At 43.5% G+C, this 22524-nt stretch overlaps 1 protein-coding gene across 2 annotated transcripts in view; it reads right to left on the minus strand.

Annotated features, from left to right (window-relative positions):
- The window catches only part of LOC144693709 (opsin-3-like), a 96667-nt gene that overhangs the window by 37182 nt on the left and 36961 nt on the right, over window positions 1-22524 (minus strand). For both annotated transcript variants that reach the window (XM_078563633.1, XM_078563634.1), the window contains exon 3: window positions 2761-2991. In XM_078563633.1, coding sequence (XP_078419759.1) covers window positions 2761-2991 — 231 coding nt within the window. The remainder of the gene's footprint in view (window positions 1-2760; window positions 2992-22524) is intronic.

Consider the following 22524-nt stretch of genomic DNA (forward strand, 5'->3'; position numbering starts at 1 on the left):
TCAGACAGCTCCACTCCATCCCCACCTCATACCTGGAAATGTTGACACTCACATCACACAAGCCTATGTTGGCTTTTCCCTGAATCCCTTTTTGATGGATAAGAATTAGCTTTATTTCCAAATATTTTGGAATCTGGTCTAAGTTCAGTGAGGTGTGAAAATATACATTGATTGGAAATCAATTTCTGTTCCTGTACCCTGTGTTAAAATTATTAAGGTTTGGTGCTGCCTTATTGATTTTCAGCGTGTGTACTTGCTGCTTTCTGACTATAAACTTAGCAAGTCTTAAAAGATTTCATTTTTAAGCTTTCTACTTGCTTAGCCTTTTTTGAACTAAAATAAATCATCCAGTAATTATTAAGTGGGGGAGGGAACTGTGGACCAGGAAAAAGCTTGCGGTAACAACATATGACGTTTATGCTTTATACTGGGAGTTTTCCAAGGAGAAGTAGGAGGCACAGTAAATAGTGTAGATGGGAGCAGAGAGTTGCCAAGGGACATTGCTTAAGTAAGTGAGTGGGCAAAACTGTGGAAGATGGAGGTCAATGTGGGAAAGTGTGAGGTCAGCCACTTTGGATCTAGGAAAAAACAATCAGAGTATTTTCTAAATAGTGAGAAACTAGGAACTGTGGAGGAACAGAGGTATTTAAGGTTCAAAGCGCAGAAATCACTGAAAACTAGTGGAGCGATATGATGAAAAATTTAAAAAGACGAATGGAATTCTGGCCTTTATCTCAAGAAGGCCGGTATTCAAAGGGGTGACAGTTATGTTATAATGATATAAGGTTCTGCTTAGACCCCATTTAGAAGACTGTGTTCAGTTCTACCTACACCTCAGAAGGATATATTGCCCTCAGATGGGAAGCATGGAATGGGGGTGGTGGGGGGGGGGGTGCGGGGGTCAAGGGGCATAAGATTAAAATGAAAGCTGGGCTAATGGTGTGATGTCAGGAAACATATCTTCACACAAAAGGGTAGTGCAAATCCGGAACCCTCTCCCTAAAAGTCTGCTGAAGCTAGGTCAATTAAAAATGTCAATATTGAGATTGCTAGGTTTATATTAGGAAAAGGCATTGAAGATTATTAAGATAAGGTAGGTCAGTGGAGTTAACATACAGGTCATTCGTGATCTAATTGAATGGTGGAGTGGGCTTGGTGAGCTGGAAGGCTTACTTCTGTTTCTGTGTTCCTATTACCAATATATATCTATATAATAGATGTTCCAAAAGTGTAAGTGATGAAGATAGCACACAGCACTCCATTAGTATTGACTTTTTTCAGCTTGGCACATCCCAATGAGTATCACTGCCAATTTCAGATCTCAGTCTACAATTCTCTTTGGAGACATTCTATAAAAATGCTAACAACTGTTCTCAGAAGACTGTCTCCTTACTGTGAAATCAAATTTCAAATTTCCTACCTTGCAGAAAATATTAATATTTTTATTTTTAACATTACATTGATCTATCCTAGGGATAACTTGATATGGTTGATGCAGTCCTGGATTAAATGACACTGTATGCTTCATTGCCACTGTCTTATCCATGTTGACAAAGATGTACATTTTAAATTAAGCTGCCCTCTTGATTCTCTTGCATTCCTCAATCTCTGAAGTGATAATGTATTTTAATAGCTCCCAATAGCTCCCAAGCTGTTTGTTTTAGGAATATTGCAGCTTCAAATATAAGTAAAGCTCTATAATTATCAGTTTCATTCCAAGCCATGAAGGTTTACAGTCACTGGCATAGCATTGGCAATTATTAGGAGCTTTGGGAGAAAGATACTGCGATACTTGGCACTGCTGTAGCTGGGGTTACAGGGTAGCAATCTCAATCTTCTACCTGTCTGCTTGCATGGCCAACACAAAATCCCATATCCAGATTACATTACAATGTACTTCAACAATAACAGCTTGCATTAATATCGCATCTTTAATATAGTAAAACATTCCAAAGTGCTCCACAGGAACATTATCAAATAAAACTTGACCTCAAGCCACATAAGGAGATATCAGGCAGATGAACAAATGTTTGGTCAAAGAGTTAGGTTTTAAGCAGCGTCTTAAAGGAGGAAAGCGAGGTAGAGAAGCCAAGATGTTTAAGGAGGGAATTCCACAGCTTAGGGTCTAGGCAGCTGATGGCATGTCCACCAATGATGGGAATGTGCAAGAGGCCAGAATTAGAGAAACAGTTTCTCAGAAGTTTGTAGGGCTGAAGAAAGTTAGAGAGATAGGGAGGTTGAAATGATGGAAAGATTTGAAAACAAGGATAAGAATGTTAAAACCTGGAGCCAGTGTAGGTCAGTGAGTACAGGGATGATGGGTGAACCGTGACTTGCTGTGAGTTAAGATACAGGCAGCAGAGTTTTGGAAGATTTTAAGTTTATGAAGGGTGGAAAATGGGAAGCCAACCAAGAGTGCTTTGGAATAATCAAGTCCTGAGGTAAAAATGGCATGGATGTATTAAAAGGTCAGATTCTGAGTTGCCAATCAGGAGTTGCAAATATTCAGTTGCAATCAAAGTTAGGCACCTGCAACTTCTACACCTTTACAGCTGCAGTTTTGAATCGACCCCCACTTCACCTCCCACAGCAAAGGAAAATATAAGTATTTACAGTAGAAGTGACTACTTTTTTTCTGGTTCATTGTGCTGTCAGGCCGAGGAAGCCAATTCTGGCAATTTGAATGCAGGAATGTGACTTTTTCCCCAGACCTGCATTAAAGAAGTGCCTAACGTTAAAAAAAAATCAAGTGCATCTTACCTGTTTGTTCAGAAATACATAGATAATGGGGTTGTAGACAGTACTGCTCTTTGCCAGGATCGATGGGATAATACTGGCAGTTGGTGAGACCAAGCCGGGACGTCCAAAAGTAGCTACAAGTGCTACAATCCCATAAGGTAACCAGCAGAGCAGGAAGCAGATCACCATCAAAGCCACCATGAGCAACACCTTGTGTTCCTTTGCACGTCCCGTGGAATTGCTTATCCTCACCTGTTAAGACAAAATGTATGGGAAAGACAGCTGAAGAACATAAATAACTCAGATGCAATACTAAATCTATTTAAAATTAAGCTGGAGTTTGCGGTAAGCCTGTCAATGATTTGTTAATCCTAGTGGAATGATCTCCATCAGCAAATATTCGAAAGGCTATTTTATACCTCAATCACCTATCTAACCAATTCACTTTTTTCGTTTTGGGAATGGATTCAAATTGTAGCTAAAAGGTTGTAGAATCTGTAGGTCCCTAACTTTGATGTAACTAAAAAGTTACACAACTCCTGATTAACAAAGAATCAAGACTTTTGACACAAGTTACATCCTTATACAGAGAAGAGATAGGATTGTGGCAGAACTTCTGTGACAGCTCCCTGATTGCCTGTCATAACCTCAACAGAAGATTGTTGGGAAGCCGGGAGAAATTAACTGAACAGTGAAGAATCATCACAGAATTTACAGACAGACATCTCGGTGATTTTGGACGAGAGGAACAAAGTCTGATGGTGTAGAGGACTGGGAATGCAGCAGAATGTGCATTGGGGTGGGATACCTCTATGTGCAGAGACTGACAGGATGACCTCAATGATGCTATCTAAGGACCTGCATTGTGCAGAAGCACCTGATGTTGCAACTTGGACTGCTGTTATATACATGGCTGTAATACAAGTAAACACATATGGATGAAAAAAAACCTCCCAAGTCCTCTGATGGTTCAGTTGGTAAAGGGAATAAGTAGCTGATTAATACAGACTGGAATGCTCAATTCTATATCTTTTCTGAGTTAGCTGATCTTAACATGGATGCTACAGTCAACATCCCTGCTCCAAGGAAAATCAGTCAAGGTTCCTGTTCCTGGTCACTCTCCTGTAATTCATGCTGAAAAGTGTGCAGGTTGACCAGGTAAGCTTAATCTCTTCAATGTAGAAATGAGGAGGTTGTTAAAAAACAAAAACTCAGCAGGAAAGGTTGTGGCTTATTGAGGAAATTAAGGAGAGTATTAGATTGAAGGAAGGAAGAGGCTTATATTGTTGCAAAGAATAGTAGTCAGCTTGAGAATTGAAGGTGTTTTAGAAACCAGCAAAAGGCAACCAAAAAGTTAATGAAAAGGGAAAAAATAGATTTTGAGAGTAATCTAGCCAGGAATAAAGAAACAGATTCTAAGGGTTTTTACAACTATATAAAAAGCAGAGTAGCTAAAGCAAATGTTGATCCCTTAGGGGCAGAGACAGAAGGGAAGATCATGGGGAATGAGGAAATGGCAGAGGTGTTGACAAATATTTTGTTTCTGTCTTCACAATGGAAGACATGAATTATATACCAGAAACAGAGAGTTATCAAGGGACTAATAAGAGTCAAGAACTTTAGACAATTAATATCAGCAGAGAAAAAGTATTGGAAAAACTTAAAGGACTAAAAACCAACAGATTCCCAGGACCTGAGGTCATCCTAGAGCTCTAAAAGAGATAGCTGCAGAGATAATGGATGTGCTGGCAATGACTTTCCAAAATTCCTTACGTTCTAGAATGGTCTCAGCAGATTGAAAGTTAGCAAATGTAACATTAATATTCAAGAAAGGAGGGAGAGAAAAAACAGGGAGTTAGCTTGACATCAGTCATGGAGAAAATGCTGGAGCCTATTATTAAGGAAGTCTTAAGAATGCACGTAGCAAATTATTGTATGATAGACAAAGGCATCATGGTTTTGCAAAAGGGGAATCATGTTTGACAAATTTATTAGAGGTTTTTGAGGATATAACTAGTAGGGTAGATGAAAGGAAATCAAGAGAGGTAGCGTATTTGGATTTCCAAAAGGAAATTGGAAAGATGCCACACAAAAGTTTAATTTACAAGATAAGGGCTCATGGATTTGGGGGTAGCATATTAACACAGATAGAGGATCGATTAATGAACAGGAAGCAGAGAGTAGGAGTAAGATTGGCAATTTAGATAGAAGGCATCAGCAATGTACATTCTATAATAATAAGTTAGACAAAGCGACCAAGAGTAATGTTTCTAAGTTTGCTGACCATATAATGCTAGGTGGGTATATAGGCAGTAAAGAGGGCACAGAGAGACTGCAAAGAGATATAGACAGGTTAAGTGAATGGGTCACGAGGAGGCAGCTGGAGTAAAACGTGGAGATGTGTGAGATTATTCACTTTGGTAGTAAGAATAGAAAAAGCAGAATATTTTTTGTAAAGGCATGAAAATAGTCAATGTTGAGGTTCAGAGAGACTTGGGGTATTTGTATAAGGAACATAAAGTTAGCATGCTGGTATAGCAAATAATTAGTAAAGGAAATTACATTGTTGGCTTTACAGTAAGGGGATTGGAGTACAAGAACAAGGAATTCTTCCTGTAATTGTGCAGGGTTTTGGTGAGACTACACCTGGAGTACCGTGTGCAATTTTGGTCTCTATATTTAAGGAAAAATATTTAATGCGATACAGCAGAAGTTCACCAGATTGTCTCCTGTGGTGAGCGGGATGTCATACGGCGAGAAGCTGAGTAAAATAGGACTATATCCTCTGGAGTTTAGAAGAATGAGAGGTGATCTCATTGAAGCTAGCATACAAGAACTTGAAGAGGCCTGAAAAGGTAGACACTGAGAGTTGTTTCCCCTGAATGGGGAATCTAGAAAACGGGGTGGGGGGGTGGAGGCACAGTCTTAAGATAAGGGGTCGATCATTTAGGATTGAGATAAGAAGAAATTTTCCACTCAAAGGGTTGTGAAGTTTTGAAATTCTCTACCTCAGAGGATTGTGGATGTTGCGTGGTTGAGCATATTTAATGCTGAGATAAACAGACTTTTGGTCTCTCAGGTAATGAAAGGATGTGGGGAGGGGTGGGATAAAGTGGAGCTGAGGATTGTATTGAATGGCAGAGCAGGCTTGAGGCACTTTATAGTGTTCTCTTGCTCCTATTTCTTTTGTTCTTATGTAAAATTAGCATACAAACTCTTAACACATTTGTTGTAAATTATGCATTGTGCCATTTAACATTAACATTCATAATGTTAAGGCTATGTGTTTGTGAAACAGAGGGTGGAATCATCCCAGATTTGCATTGAGTGCGGTAGTGGGTGGGAAAAAGGACGTTTCACCCACCGGCTGCAATGGCGGCTTTTCACGCTTTATCATCCCATTCCCGGCACATCATGCCTCATTAATAATGCATTCGCAGGAGACAGGCCGGGTTACTGGCAGGGCGGCCTCTCATTCGCCCACCCCACCGTCGCCTCAGGCCTTCAGTAATCCAGGCGTGATATTTAAAGGGCACCCCTGCACAGAGATAGCACTCTCTAAGGCATTGGCAGCTGCTGCAAAGTCAAGGTTGCCAAAGTGAGGAAACATGCTGCCTCCAAATTTAGCCTCCCTCGGGGGCTGACTGGAAGCTCCCAAGAATGTCTCCTTGTCTATGGCTCCATGTTCTGATGAGCAGGGTTCCTGTTACTCAGATGTGAAACTTTGGTTCCTATACATGATAAAGGCAGGTGTCACAGTCCAGGGCCTCTTCCCAGGGCAGTGTGTAACCTTCAGATCAAAGTGATCGTCCAGCTTCACACTCACTGGACACATTAGTGATGCCTGCACCTCGATGGTACTGGTCATTGCTGCCAGAATGTCGTGGGCAGGCATCACAGAGTCCCGTCATTCTCTCCGTATGCTCTCAGCACCTTTGAGGTGGGGCTGGCCCCCATCTCTTCAGCATCTGTGACCAGGGACACTGTGCTCCTGAAGGGCTCAGGTGCTGAAGGCTGACAAAGGATCAGGTGCATTTAAAGTTTCCCGGCTGCGTCTCCCTGATCACAGAGCGCAAGCGAGCTGCCCTCAGCCACAGAGGAGTCAGACGTTCACAGAGGCTATGTGAAGATCTATGTTAAAAGCAAAATACTGTGGATGCTGGAAATCTGAAACAAAAACAAAAATTGCTGGAAAAACTCAGCAGGTCTGACAGCATCTGTGGAAAGAAAGAGTTAACGTTTCGAGCCCAGGTGACTCTTCTTCAGATCTATGTACTGTCCTCACTGCATGTCATCATCATCATCCTCCTGCAATCTAGTGACTATTAGGGCTCCTGCTGCATCTCCATGACATGAGCTTGAACACTGAGGGTGGGTATGTGCGCTGCCATCAGCCACACAGGAGTCAAACGTTCACAGATGCAAGGTGACATCAGGACTGTCCTCACTGCATCTCATCATCATCCCCATGAATCTTGCGGCTATGAGGGCCTCCCAAGCATGCCAACCTCCTCTGGCCACTGCAATGACTTCCTCGCCGGAATCCTTGCCTTCGAGGACCTCATCACCATCGTCCCCTTTGACGTCCGCCTCATCAGAGGGAAGGTCCAGCTCCTCCATCCCCTCCTCAGCCAGTTCCTCCCCCCGTTGCAGTGCCAGCTTGTGGAGCATGCAGCAGGTGACGATGCTGCGCGACACCCTCTGGGGCTGTTTTGCAGTGCTCCACTGGACCTGTTAAGGCACTGGAACCTCAAAATGCCTATCGTTTGCTCCACCAAAGTCTGGGTCATGGCATGAGCCTCAATGTACTGTTGGTCTGCTGCAGTCTGAGGCCGTTGCATGGGAGTCATCAGCCACTTCCTCTGTGGATAGCCCTTGTCCCCGAGGAGCCAACCCTTCAACCTCTCTGGACCCTGGAAGATGTCAGGGATCTGAGACCTGCTGAAGATGTAGGATGCTCCCTGGGAATCGTCCACAGATCTGTAGGATGTACCTGTGGTGGTCGCAGGCCAGCAGAACATTCAGTGAGTGGAAGCCCTTGTGGTTGATGTCGTTGACTGCTTGTTGCCACGGAGATCTAAGCGCCAAATGAGTGCAGTCGATGGTACCCTGCACCTGTGTAAAACCAGAGATTTGTGCTCTTGTTTCCTGGCTTTCCTGATCCCAGGTGAAATGGACAAAGTTCTGTGCCTTTGCAAAGATGGCATCCGTGACTCCTGATACACTTGTGCGTGGAGGCTTGTAAGATCCCGCACATGTCACCTGCGGAACCCTGGAAGGAGCCACTGGTAGTGAAGGAACAGCAATATATTTTCCAAATCAGGATGGTGTGTGATTTGGAGGAGAAGTTCGAGGTGATGGTGTTCCTATGTGCCTGCTGCCCTTGACCTTCTAGGTGGCAGAGTTTGTGAGGCACTGTTGAGGCAGCCTAGGTGAGATGCTGCAATGCATATTGTAGATGGTGCACAGCACTGCAACAACATTGCACTGGTGGTGGAGAGAATGAATGTTTAAGGTGGTGGATGGGGTGAAAAAAGAGAGCTACTTTGTCCTGGGTGGTGTTGAGCTGCACTCATCTAGTCAAGTGGAGAGTATTTCACCACACTCCTGACTTGTGCCATGTAGATGGTGGACAGGCTTTGAGGACTCAGGAGGTGAGTCACTCACTGCAGAATTCCCAGCCTCTGACCTGTGCCTATAGTAACAGTATTTACATGGCTGATCCGATTAGGTTTCAATTCCATGATGAACCCCAAGTTTTTGATGGCGTGGGAATCATTAATGGTAATGCCATTGAATGTCAAGGGGATGTGATTAGACTCATTCTTGTTGGAGATGATTATTGTCTGGCACTTGTGTGGTACAAAAGTTACTTACCACTTCTCAGCCCAAGCCTGGATGTTGTCTGGGTCTTTCTGCATGTTGACATGAGCAGTTTCATTATCTGATTATCTGAATTATGAACGAAATTGAACACTGCAACCATCATTTAACAACCCCACTTCTAACTTTTTGACAGAAGGAAGATCATTGATGAAGCAGCTGCAGATGGTTGGGCCTAGGACACTACCCTGAGGAAGTCCTGCAGCGATATCCTGGGACTGAGATGTTTGGCTTCCAACAATCATAACTATCGTCCTTATTCAAGGAATGATTTTGGCCAGTGGAGCGTTTTCCTCCAATTCCCATTGATTTCAATATTACTAGGACTCCTGATGCCACACTTGATCAAATGCTACCTTGATGTTAGGGGCAATCACTCTCATCTCACCTCTGGAATTCAATTCTCGTTGTCCATATTTGGGCCAAGGCTGTAATGAGATCTGGAGCTGAGTGTTCCGAGCAGAACTCAAATTGAGTATCATTGAGTTTGGTGTTGGTCCATACTACCTGTATTGAATTCAGTTTCACAGTTTGCTTTGCTGGGATTTTAACTCGGGACCTCTGAGTTTCCAATCCAGTACATAGAGGATGACAGCATAACATTTTGTCAAACGCCTATGTGCACACCTTTGGTGAATCGCAGTTTTTAAAAACTTATCCTTCCTATTGCTTCTAGATGATGTATCCCATCTGGCTTTAGCAGAGGTACAGGCAGGTTGCTCAGATCCTGCCTGAGATGCTTTTTGAGTTCCTGATGGTCCCGCCATTTGCACCTGCGCAGGGGCAGATTTGGGCATCAGGAGACAAGGCAGTGTGTCAGGTATTGGCTGAGGGGTTGGGGGGGGCGGGAAATAGATGAGAAGTGGGCATGTTATAAATGGAATTCCCACTTCAATGTCTCCTTTCAACATCATTTCACTCCTGGGCCAGTGCTACATCACACATACAGACCAGCTTGATGGAAATTAGTGATGCACTGTAAAGCCACAGATAAGATATCTGTTAAGGCAAAAGATAGTTGGCATCCAAAGTCTAAGTGGTGATGGTATGTATTGGCCTGCATGAACTGATTGGAGAGCTTTGCTTGGAGCTCCATGGAGGTGGTTACTCTCCCCATGGCAAATATGCCTGTAATTCCCTGTGCCACTAATCCGCTAATGATCAAGTTGCACTTCTCCATCTTCTCCGCTAATGTGGAGAATATGCTTAGCGTGTCTACCTGTACCTGGCTAAGTTGCTGATGCACCTGTAGCTTTCCCCTTCTCAAAGAAAGTCGCAGGTTAGCATCAGTCTCCAGCTGAGCAGCTCAGAGGATCGAGCCTGTCCACACTGCTGGCTCTGCTACCAGTGTCTACATGTGTCCACTTGTGAATTGTGAATCACCAGGTGAAAACCAAACTAACTCTCTACCTGGGCCCAGTGCAGTTGTTGGTGTCTGACTGTACATCCTGTGATGGTGCACTCTCAGAAGGAATGAAGTCTTCTGAGGATTCATCCTGATTTCTGTTCTGCGGCACCTGCTGTCCACATAAAGGCCTTTGGAGGCAAAAGAAAAATAATCTTGAAAATTACCATCCTTAATTTTCTCATAGTTCATTCATTGATGAAATGAAGTTATCATATGTGTGTCAGAGACATTTGTCATTCTATCATGAGTGTTCCGCGAGCTTCCTATATCCATTTGAAAGGGACACAGTTGTACTTCTAGGGCATCTCGCTCTGCATCAGTCAGCTGGACTATGTATGTCTGTCCATCTCTGGTCCTATCCCTTCCCTGCATTTTGAAGTCTCTTCTGTGAGAGGCAAAAAAGCAGACCTGATATTCACCCGATGGATAAAGTGCGTTCAGTGAGGGTGAGTATGAGGCATTGAAATGGGGAGGTGATGAAGAAAGTGAAGGTGCTGCATATTCCCTGACCTGGTTAAGCAGGTAAACTGTTTTCTGAACTGAATGCAAGGCTGGGACACAGTGCTCCTGTTGTTCATCTCCTCAGCTACCTCCAACCAGGATTTCTTGGGGAGAGTGGCCATTTTCTTCCTCCCATTGGTGGGGATGAGTATGTCTTTCCTGCTGCTGACAGCACCCAGCAGTAATTCCAGCAATGCGTCATTTTGAGTGCTGCACTTGCTTTCCGTGCACCATCCATCCTGAACAACTCTAATTTTCATGTGTGTACTGTCCTTCAAATACAGCTGCAATCACGTCATGTGGATGCAGATCACAGCAACTGCGCAACAAAAATAGGAAGTGTAAAATAATTGCTTCAATTCAGCTTCAACATAGATTCCAACCTGCTGAGTGGACATCTGGCTTTTGCCCACCCAATTCCATCCCCTAATCCCCCTTCCCCCAGCCCACCCTCCCAACACCCCCAACCTCCAACATGCATGGAGGTCATCTTCAGCTTAATAAGTGTGTTTCGAATGTAGGATTGCTAGATCATACCGCACCTTCAGCAAGACTTTAGAGTGCTGACAATTATTGAGAATTTACACCTGACAGATCAACTGATGATACATTAGCTTTGTTCTTATGTTTTGATCTATGGAATGCATTTTAATGCATCATTTCATCTAGTGAAGGTTTCGCTGTGTGTGAAACTGAGAAAAGCTGATCAAGACAATGTATATCTTGATCCCGGCGCTATTCTGAGTACGCTTATCTCAGTGTCCTTAGGCTAGGTAATGGGAAAAATCATGCAGCATCCCAGTAACTATTTATTATCAGTTAAGCAGTGTTGGATGGTGTGAATGTGCTGAACGTGGTATATGGGGGTTGGTTAACTCAGCTGGTTAGAATCACTAGAGTGTGATGCAGAATGACACCAATGGCACGTGTTCAATCCCTGTACTGGCTGTGGTGGTTCAAGGAGGCCTTCTTCCTTGTCTTGCCCCACACTTGCTGAGTGATGCCCCTCAAGCTGTACATAACCAGTTGTTTCGCTCTATCCCTATGGTTCTTTGTGGAGTATGGCTCATTACTGTATGAGAGCAGGAATTGGGTTGCTGGTGATGCTCACCACAGTTGAATTACAAGCTGACATCCATATGAAGAATGGCCAGTATGATGAAATACAGATTCCCAATGAGGGGGTAGTGTGGGGAGAAAATGCTGCTTCTGGGAAATAACTCTTATATTTGCAAGCTGCTAATCTACAAATGTAAGATCAGTTTATGCGACATTGCTAATGATTTATAAAATGAATTACTGTAGATTGTGGCATATAAGTTGACCTGGCGTATAAAATGACCCCATTGTTTCAGCACCAAATGTCATGCTTTTGCATATACTCAGCATATAAGTTAACTCCTCCTTTTCAGCTATGAAATGTGATACTCTCAGTTGTAGTTGGCCTCAAGTTTTCACTCCAGAAATACATGTTTCACTAACCTAATACTGAAATTAAAGCCAATGGTAATTTTCAAGCGTAAAACTATGCCAAACATCGAGTTCCCTGCAGGAGCTTTCGTGCACGTCCGTGCCAATGGTTGGATGGAAGAGGATGGACTGAAGTTAAAGATCGATAATGTGTGGAATAGGCATCCTGGTGGCCTACATAAAGAATGCAGCTTTTAGTGTTGGACATGTTCAGATCCCATATAACTGATGAGATCTAAAGGTACCTGTGAAGAAATAACACCCACATTACAGTTCTGCCATGGGGTCCATAGTTCAAACTTTGGACGTGAGCCTTAACAAGTAATTCAACGGACATGTTTGCGCCAAATGGAATAGGAAAGCCAGAGAGAAAACCTTCACAAAGAGTGGAAATATGCCTGCTGCCCTGCTTGATGGTTTGTGTGCTATCATTATTAAATAGTGGGATCCAGCAGGCAATATGGGCTGTGTTGTGAAGATGATGCACAAGAGTTTAAGGCACGCCCACAAAAAGCAGACCATGCATGACATGGTGAGTGACAAACAGAAATGGGTCCTCCAGCAAAACAAATGAAATACAAAGCTGGTATCAAGCTAAAAGTCGTAACATTTGCCAACTCATCAAATAAGTATGCTGCAGCGGGGGAATCGGTATTAGTGAAAAATTGTTGTGAGAATGGAAAAGAAAAATCTGCCCTGAAGAAGATGCCCAAGACCAAATACGCCATGAAAACATGAACCTGCCACTGGCCTGGTCTTGAGAAACAGGCATTGAATGGGTCCTTGAAAACCAACAGAATGCGTTACTGCATCACCAGGGCCAAATCAGACTCTGAATCCAGCAAAGACTTCAGGCCAACAGCTTGTTGGTGTCGCCACTTTATGGAACAAAACAGTCTAGTGTTGTGGCAGAAGATCTTGATGCTAAAATTACCAGTTTCCAGTGATTCATCATCAGACAGCAGCAAAAACACAAGTACCCATTATGCCACTTCAGCAACATGCCCAGCAGCTAAACTGTGAAGTAGAAAAATTCAAAAACAATTCTAGTGAAAATGACAGGCCATGTTTTCTTTTATTTTATTCTTTCCTGGGATGTGGGCATCACTGGCAAGGCTGGTATTTGTTGCCCATCCCTAATTGCCCTTGAGCTGGGTGGCTTGCTAGGCCATTGCCGAGGGCAATTAAGAGTTAACCACATTGTAGTGGGTCCAGAGTCACATGTGGACCAAACCAGGTAAGATTGGCAGATTTCCTTCACTAAAGGACATTAGTGAACCACTACAATCAATGGTGGTTGTCATGGTCACTATTACTGAGACTAGCTTTATATTCCAGTTTTATTAGCTGTCGTGGTAGGATTTGAACCCATGTTCCCAGAGCATCAGCCTGGACCTCTGGCTACTAGTCTGGTGACATTACCACTATGCCACCTTCATAGACCCCACCCCCCACTGAAAAGGCAAGATTCACGGTGGTACTAGCTTGCATGGCTGACAGAATGAAATGAAAGCCTCTGGTAATTTTCAAGCATAAAACTATGCTGAACATCGAGTTCCCTGCAGGAGCTTTTGTGCACATCCATGCCAATGGTTGGATGGATGAGGATGGAGTGAAGTTAAGAATCAATAATGTGTGGAATAGGCATCCTGGTGGCCTACATAAAAAATGCAGCTTTTAGTGTGGGATATGTTCAGATCCCATATAACTGATGAGATCAAGAGGTGCCTGTGAAGAAATAACACCCACAATACAGTTCTGCCATGGGGTCCATAGTTCAACCTTTGGCCGTGAGCCTTAACAAGTAATTCAACAAACATGTTTGCGCCAAATGGAATAGGAGAGCCAGAGAGAAAACCTTCACAAAGAGTGGAAATATGCCTGCTGCCCTGCTTGATGTTTTGTGTGCTATCATTATTAAATAGTGTGAGGCTATTGGTGCAAAAAGTGTCATCAGATCATTCATAAAATGTGGAATACATAATTTAACGGATGGAGAGGGAGATGATTTGTCCTGGAGGGATGATTCTAAAACCAAAAGTGCCAAATCTGATCCAGAGCGGGATCCTTACAATGATAGGCTGGGATTTTCCGTGCCCGCTGGCGTCGGGTGTGTTTGGCGGCGTGAGCGGACAATATGGGGTGATAAGCTTCACGATGGCGTGAAACCAGTTTGCGATCGTTTACTCAGCCCGCCAATGGCAGGCTGCGCTTCCCACCATCGGACATTGGGAACCTCATTGCAATACATCAGCATATCATTATCAGGCCAGCCCGCTGGTCTCACCCTCTCTGCCACCACTGGATCGTCTGCCCACATCAGCAGGAAAACACGCCAACGTGTTTCACAACAGCACATAAGGGACGTGCAACTGGCAGGCTGCTCTTTGCTCAGGATTTCAAGATTTGTTTGCCTACCTTGCTTCGGTCAGCACTCGCAGTCATCAGCGCCAGGCTTCACAGACTGCAACATATCGTTTTTAGGGGGGCTCATGGGCAGGTCTCTACCTACCAGAATAGCCATAAGGTGGGGATGACTTTTCAACGGCTGCAGGGCTAGGGCTTGTTTGGGGAAGGGGGAGAAGTGGCCTCAGGCAAGAGAAGAGGTTGCAGGACGAGGGCTGTACTGGGTAAGGAGGGTAACCCAGGGTGTGCGTGGAGCACATGTTGATCTGTGCAAGTGGCCCCAAGATAATGAGGGCTAAGGAGGTCATCTCCAGAGGAGATGAGACCAGATGGAGATGTGTGGGTATGTGTGTGAGAATGGGTGGTGATGTCCCTTGAGCTGGCAGTAAGTGAGATGCCAGTGAATGTGTGATGGGCTTGAGTGTGAGAGTTTAGAGTGATGGGATGGTTGTCATACCCTGGCTGCACAGATGAGATCATTCATCCTCTATTTGCGTTGGATGGCCAACCTCTTCTGTGCAGCATTGGCACTGACTACCACTGCCATCGCCTACCAAGCCAGAGTGGTAATGTAGCAGCCCCTCCTGTGGCCAGAGCCGGGGTAAAGGACATCACAGCGGGGCCTCCACAGCATCCAAAAGGCGCTTGAGGGCTGCAGTCTTCTTGCCTTTTGGGGCCATGACTTCTTTGCTGCAGTCCTGGGCTGGAAGCACTGAGAGCAACTGTACTTTAAAAGTGGTGCCTGGCATGATGAAGCAGCAGGGTGATGGCGTGACAGGCAAATGAAAGCCCGCCTGCCACGGAAATGGTGTGTTTTCCGGGAATGTATAAGTAATACGGCGGGTTTGGGACGATATGGCATGAAAACTTGCCATCGCAGCTGGTGGGTAAAACGTTGTTTTACCTGCCCGCTACTGCACTTATTGCAAACCTGGGACAATTCTGCCCAAAGTGACTGAGAATGAACTTGATTAACTCTTTGCACTGAATGCCAAAGATAATTAATTAGGCAGTTTTAAAATGCTTTGATCGTGGTTAAAGGCATCTTTGTACAATTAATTCACTCAATAAGCTGTGCCACATTAATTTAATATGAATTACTGTTTTTTTTTACATTTCAAAATGGCAGCCACACACACTGACGATTCACATTCTACACTCGGCATATAAGTCAACCCCCATTTTTGGGAGGATTTTTGGAGCCCTCAAAGGTCGACTTATATGCCTGATCTATGGTATGGAAAAAATTGTGGTAGTGGAAAAACTCAACAGACTTTGAAGCATGTATCATTTGTGCTGTCAAGTGTGAAATCAGATCTCCATAATGCCAGCTGCTTTTTCACTAGGCATCAGTTAACTGAACAAATTTATCATAGTTCAAGCATATCAAATTCTAATGTTTACAACAAAGTAGCGGGAGTATTCTGCTAAGTTATGGGCTGTATGACACCATGCTGCAGCAAGTCTTGATTTTTATTTTGCTAACGGCTGAAGTTTTGTGACCAATTCTGGGCATCACACTTTAGGAAGGACATGGAATTTTTGGAGAGGGTACAGAACTGAATGGTTTAAGGGGTGAGGGATTATAATTACATGGATGACCAGGAGAAGCTGGAGCTATTCTCTTTAGCATAGAGACAGGTAAGAGGTGATTTAATGGAGGCATTTAAAATCATGAAATGTTTAGATAGGATAAATAAAGAGAAACTATTTCCAATGGCTAAAGGATCGAAAACGAAAGGGCACAGATTTAAGGTGATCAGCAAAAAAAAACAGACAACATGAGGAAAAACATTTTCATGCAACAAGTGGTTGTGATTTGGAATGCAATGACTGGTAGAGTGATGGATACAGATACTAAAAGGGAATTGTATAAATACTTGAAGAAAAAATATATACTGGGATATGGGAAAGAGTAAGGGGGTGGGACAAACTGATTTCTTCTTCAGAAGAGTGGATGCAACTTGATGGGCTGAATGGCATCCTTCTGTGCTGAGCTATTTTATGATTCTATAACTGATCACAGCAGGCCTAAATGGAGCAAAAATATGAATTTGTGAATCATTTTGATTCATCCCAATTTCACGTGGATGTGGTGAAGCATAGACACCGATCATCAGGTTTAAAAGTTTCCAAATTAAGCTACCTTTATGGTTTCTGTTTGTCCAACATGAGATACAAATGAATCCAGATGTCATCCAGCTTCGCCTCTTCATTACCAGTCTCAAATGCTCCGGCCTCTTAATGTCAAACTGTTGTTTGACATCCAGTCCTGGACGAGTTGCAATTTTCTCCAGTTCAATATTGAGGACCTGGAAGTGTTGAGATGTTTTTCCAACTGGTTCATCAGGATTGATTAAGTTCCATATTCAACTATTCCAATACTGTCTTAATCTGACATAATTCACCCTTAATGAACTTAACTGGACCAATCACGTAAATACTGTGGCTACAGGAGTAGGTCTGAGGCTGAGAATTCTGTGGCGAGTAACTTACCTCCTGACTACCCAAAGCCCTTAGATAAAAGCAAAATACTGCAGCTGCTGGAAAGCTGAAACAAAAACAGAAATGCTGGAAAAACTCAACAGGTCTAACAGCATCTGTGGAGAGAAAACAGAGTTAACATTTAGAGTCCATATGACTCTTCTTCAGAGCTAAGAGGAAGTAAAAATGTGATGAAATTTATACTGTTTAAAGGGGGTGGAGTAGGTGAAGCTGCCAGTGATAGGTGAGAGCAAAGGAGAGATTGACAAAGATGTCATGAACAAAAGGACAAAGGGGTTGTTAATGGTAGTGGTACTGGCTAAAGGAGGTGCTGATGGTGGCATTAAGGTAAGAAAGTGGAATGTGATAATGGCAGGTCAAGGATAAGCACTCTGGAAAGAACATGAACAAGTGACAGATCGCCATTATGGGGGTGGGGTGGGGAGAGGGGACAGTGGTGAGAGATAATATTGAAAGTAGGATAAAAGGTGGGGATAAAACAGTGAATAAAAATGGAAATAAATAAAATTAAAAATAAGTAGACAAAAAATAAAAAAAATAAAATAAAAATGAATATTGAAAAAGGAGGATAAAAAAGTGGTGAGGATGGAGGAGAGAGTTCTGGCCTGAAGGTGTTGAGCTCAATGTTAAGTCCAGAAGGCTGTAAAGTGCCTAATCAGAAGATGAGGGCTAGAATTCTCCTGTCAGTGATTTGGGGGCGGGGCCCGCTCGCCGACGGGAAAACGACAAGGGATGACGTTGGGAGGAACCCCCGACGTCATCCCGGTCCCTTTAAGTTTTCAGGAAGGCGGACAGACAGCGAAATCAGCTGTCCGCCCGCCAATCTGTCAATAGCCAATTAAGGCCATTGACGGGCTAATTAAGAGGTTTGTTTCATGTTCCTTTTTAAAAACTTTAATAAATGTTATGTGATATTTATTAACATGTCCCATCTCGTGTGACATTGTCACATGAGGGGGACATGTTAATAATTTTTTAATTTTTCTATTTTTTGACTTTTCTTACCCGTCACTAATCTCCCTGAGACAGGACTTTGCCTCAGGGAGCAGTGCGCGAAAGAGCACACTTTGACTGATGAGGAATCCCTCCCCCACAGCACAGGAAGCGCATAGCGGATGGCGGCGGGCCCCGTTTCGGTGGCGGGGTTCAGCTGTCCACCCTCCACCGAGCCAGTGGGGCCCGCCCACCATCCAAGGGCAAAGTTCTGCCTGAGGTGCTGTTCCTTCAGTTTGCGTTGGGCTTCACTGGAACATTGCAGCAGACCAAGGACGGACATGTGGGTATGAGAGCAGGATGGTGTGTTGAAATGGCAAGCGACAGGAAGGTCTGCGTCATGCTTGCGGACAAACCGAGGGCGTTCCACAAAGCAATCACTGAGTCTGCATTTGGCCTCTCCAATGTAGCGGAGACCGCACTGGGAGCAGTGAATGCAGTCCCTCCTTCAATTTGATCGACTGCATTCGCTGTTCCCAATGTGGTCCCATTAACACCCCTTTGTCCTTTTGTTCATGGCATCTTCGTCAATCTCTCCATTAGCCCCACCTATCACTGGCCTTCTATCCAGCTTCACCTGTTCCAACCCCCCTTAAACAGTATAAATTTCATCACATTTTTACTTCTCTTTATCTCTGAAGAAGTCATACGGACTCGAAATGTTAACTCTGTTTTCTCTCCACAGATGCTGTTAGGCCTGCTGAGTTTTTCCAGCATTTTCTGATTTTGTTACCCAAAGCCCTTTATTGCTTTCTCATACATTTACTGCCCTCACTCTTCTAGATGGCTGAGGTAGTGGGTTTGAAAGGTGCTGTTGAAGAAGGTTTGGTGAATTGCTGCAGGGCACCTCTGGATTCTCTGCTCCTCTAAGTCTGGTCACTTTTACATCCCTGCCTCCCTTTCTCCTTCGTCCCATTATCCACGATTGTATCTTCACAACCTAGATCCCATAAATATATATATAAAAAAAAACTACTGCGGATGCTGGAAATCCAACAGAATTACCTGGAAAAACTCAGCAGGTCTGGCAGCATCGGCGGAGAAGAAAAGATCCCATACTTTGTAATGCCCTTCATTAATTCCTCTGTCACTCCGCCTCCTCTTCCACCTCCTTCTCCTCTACTTTCTCCACCTTCAAGACCCTCCTTAAAAAATCCACTTCTTTGACAAACGCCGGGATTTTCCAGCCCCGTCATGACAGGAACACCGCGGGAGATTTGGCAACCCAGCAAAAAGTCCATTGACTTCGGCGGGACCGGACGATCCGGCAGTGGGCGGGGCTGGAAAATCCTGTCCAAAGTTTCAGTTAATCCTCCTAATATATCCTTTTTTGCTTAGCATCTTTGTTTGATTATGCCTCTGTGAAGCTTTTAGTGATGTTTTCCTGTGTTCAAGGCATTATAAAAATTCAACTTGATGTTATTGCTGTTTTGGTGCTAGTGGTACTGCTCCTGGTAAGACTTGATCATAAACCCACTGGCCATTGAAAATCGGGTGAGCTCTATAATGGTCAGGCAATCTTCTCTGACAGTTTATCACCCAAGTGAGGAAAGTGAAAATTACAGTCCATTACTGTTATGATGCCATCGTGTTTTTATTTAAATACTTTAGTTAATTTTCTGCCCACTTAAGGTGAGCAATATCACCTGGACTATGAACAGCTCATAATTTCAGATATCATAGGTCAGGTATAACACAATTTGTTCTGGGTTTGTCCAACAACATTGCGAACTGGAGTCCAGGAGGAGTTTCCTTATGTCAGTTTTTCTCATTTCTCTCCTCACCCACCCTTTAAGCCTCTCAATTCAACTGGCCATATAATGCAAACTCATATTAAACTGGATTTATTATAAATTATCAAACTGGAAGAGCTTTGTGATTTGAGCATATGCCCTTTAGGAGCTAAGCTTGACTGTTAAACCCCATTTCTTGCAGGACATTAATAATGGAATATTGTGATGTTCTTTAACTCTAAATATTTTAATTTCTATTGCTGTTTTTCCCACGAGTCTTAGGAAGTTGTAATTGGAAGTACTAATTGGTGTTCTACTCTTTACCCCAGGACTTTAATTAAATGTGAAAGTGTGAAAGCTTTTGTAATCCAATATGCAAAGAAAGCAATAATGCTGCACTGAAAGGGAATATTACATGAAAAATTCGGCTGGTGCTCAAGAAATGAATGCGAGATAAATATTTGATTTAAAAGTGGCTCCTGCAAGATGCCTGCTTGAACTGCCGCTGTGTATGTGAATACTTATCAGCATGATATGCTAATTGGATCAGAGTTCTTCTGCCCAAATTAATAGAATACTATGCAGGCTGTTCAGACAAGTCCCAAAGCATTAATAGAACCTAAAGCTCTCTTTATCTCTCCAATTACAGCTGAAATTATTCGCTATAGGACAACTTATTCTATAGTTTTAACATAGCCACAGCTTATCACACTTTATTAACCCAGGATACATGGTAGTTCACAATAACATATGGTATTTAAATGACAAGTCAAACAGGTGCAAGAAATCAGATGTAATAAGAATCCACCATGTTTTCAACTCTTAGAGTGATTAGAATTAATGTAAATTAATCTCTCTCAACACAACTAAGCCAACAGTGTATAAAGGAAAGGACATTTGTCTAAATTTTCCTCATGGTGCAACGTGTGAAAAAAATTATGCAGTGTGTAAACTGATGAAGTATGTTAATATCATACTTGTAACTTTCCTTCAAACTGCTTTATCATCAGGCAGAGGTGATTTCCTTCATTTGTAAAGTGCAGGTATGTGAATTTGGGAGAGGATTGCAAAGTTTGGCTCAGTACCACCTGTTGTTGGTTGCTACAAGGACCTTTACAACTACAAGTTGTATTCACAATTTACATTTCATTTAAACCATTCTCTGGTGTATACAGCCTGATGGGTTTTCCACAAATCCCAGTTCCTTGGTGTACTATAGTAGGAAGGCCTTAGATTGTAGCCTTTCTCCATTGAGCCTTTGCAACAGTTGCCCCAAGCTTTGGTGCATCCCTCAGCAACTAGTCCTGGACCTTGGAATTTGCCAGCCTGCAACAAGTTTCAGGCAGGCCAAAGAGCGTCTTTCACCAAGTTGATGGACTTCCAGCAGCTGTTAATCGTTAATCAGTGAGCGTCCCTGGGAACAGCCCATAGAGCACAAAGTCATGTGTAACGGAGCAGCTCAGGATGAACCTGAATAAAAACCACGAGGTCTCTTTCCGGACCTTCTTTGCAAAGGCACAGTGCAGAAAGAAGTGGGTGACAATCTCTTCCCTACCAAAGGCATTTTGCAGAGGTAATGAGATTCCGGGCATGCAGGCAGGTTTCGACGATGAGGGCCCTTCTTGCCACCAAACTACGTCTTGGTGCTTGTTTGAAACTTCTGGCGATGAGGCAGCCTACCAAATGGCTTTGACAGTCTGCTCAAGGAACCATGTGACAGGATCCACCATTTCCTTTTTCCACAGGACCTAGAGGACATTACGTGCAGACTTGATGGACTTGTGGTCAAAGGTGTTTTTCTGCTGAAACTTTTCTGCAAGGGACAAGTAGAATGGCACGGTGCAGCTGAATGGAGCGTTTGGTATCAATGTGACAAGACCAATCCTTCGCAACCCCAGCAACAGGTAGACCCTCAGCACATGGTGATGCTTGCTGCTTGTGTACCAAGGATGTATGTACAGCTGACGGTGAAGGAGACAAAGGATCACTCATCCCAGTTCCCAAAATACATATTTGTCATTGCAGCTCAGGTACAGGTGGCGCAGCACACTGCTGTAAATTGAAGGCATCATGACTGCTTCCAGTACCAGGTGTTGACCTGCACAATGCACTGCACATGATCGCACACCAGCAGGACATTGAGGGGGTGGTATCCTTTCCAGCTGTAGTACATCTTAGAGTTCACATCCAGCGTCCGTAAAAGCAATGTGCAAGAAACCAGCGGCACCCTGCACCATGGGGAAGCCTGCAATACTCACAAAGTTGCATGCTCTCCTCTGGCAAAAGAGAATGAAATGTATTCAGCTCTTTTTGCATACAGAGCCTCAGTAAGCCTCCTTATGCAAACCTGCCAACTCTCACCAATGCAATTTCTTGGTGAAATTATGCCTCTCTCACTTGAGAGAGCTCTGAAATCTCAGGATGGTGGTGCAAGTCAGAGGGAGGCTGGCAGTGGCCAGTGAAGAGTCCTTGGTGGTGGTGATGGCGGCTCTTCATCAGTTGGGGTGGGTGCGCCTCCAAAGAGCTCATTTTTAACACCTGTTGAGTTCTGTGGAGAAAATGCCACATTGTTAATAATTGTGTTCACTGTAAGGAAAGGACAAGATTTCAGATCTTGCACCTGCCTGCAATAATTCTTTGAAAAGTGGTCACAGATTATGACACAAGTGAAACACATTTGCAAAAACTGCTGCTCAAGGATTATATTGCAAGGTGATAAATCTGTCATGCCTTTAACAGATCCAGGCTGATCTCTTCTGTTTTTGCAACCAGATTAAAGCCTACATGTCTGTACTTGCCAGTCAAACTTAAGATCTTTTGTTGTCAAAAGCCCACTTTTGAATTTCAATCAGTCCAAACACAACCAATTCCAGACACTTTACTATT

This window comes from Cetorhinus maximus, chromosome 19 (assembly GCF_964194155.1).
Source record: "Cetorhinus maximus chromosome 19, sCetMax3.hap1.1, whole genome shotgun sequence".
Taxonomy (NCBI): Eukaryota; Metazoa; Chordata; class Chondrichthyes; order Lamniformes; family Cetorhinidae; genus Cetorhinus; species Cetorhinus maximus.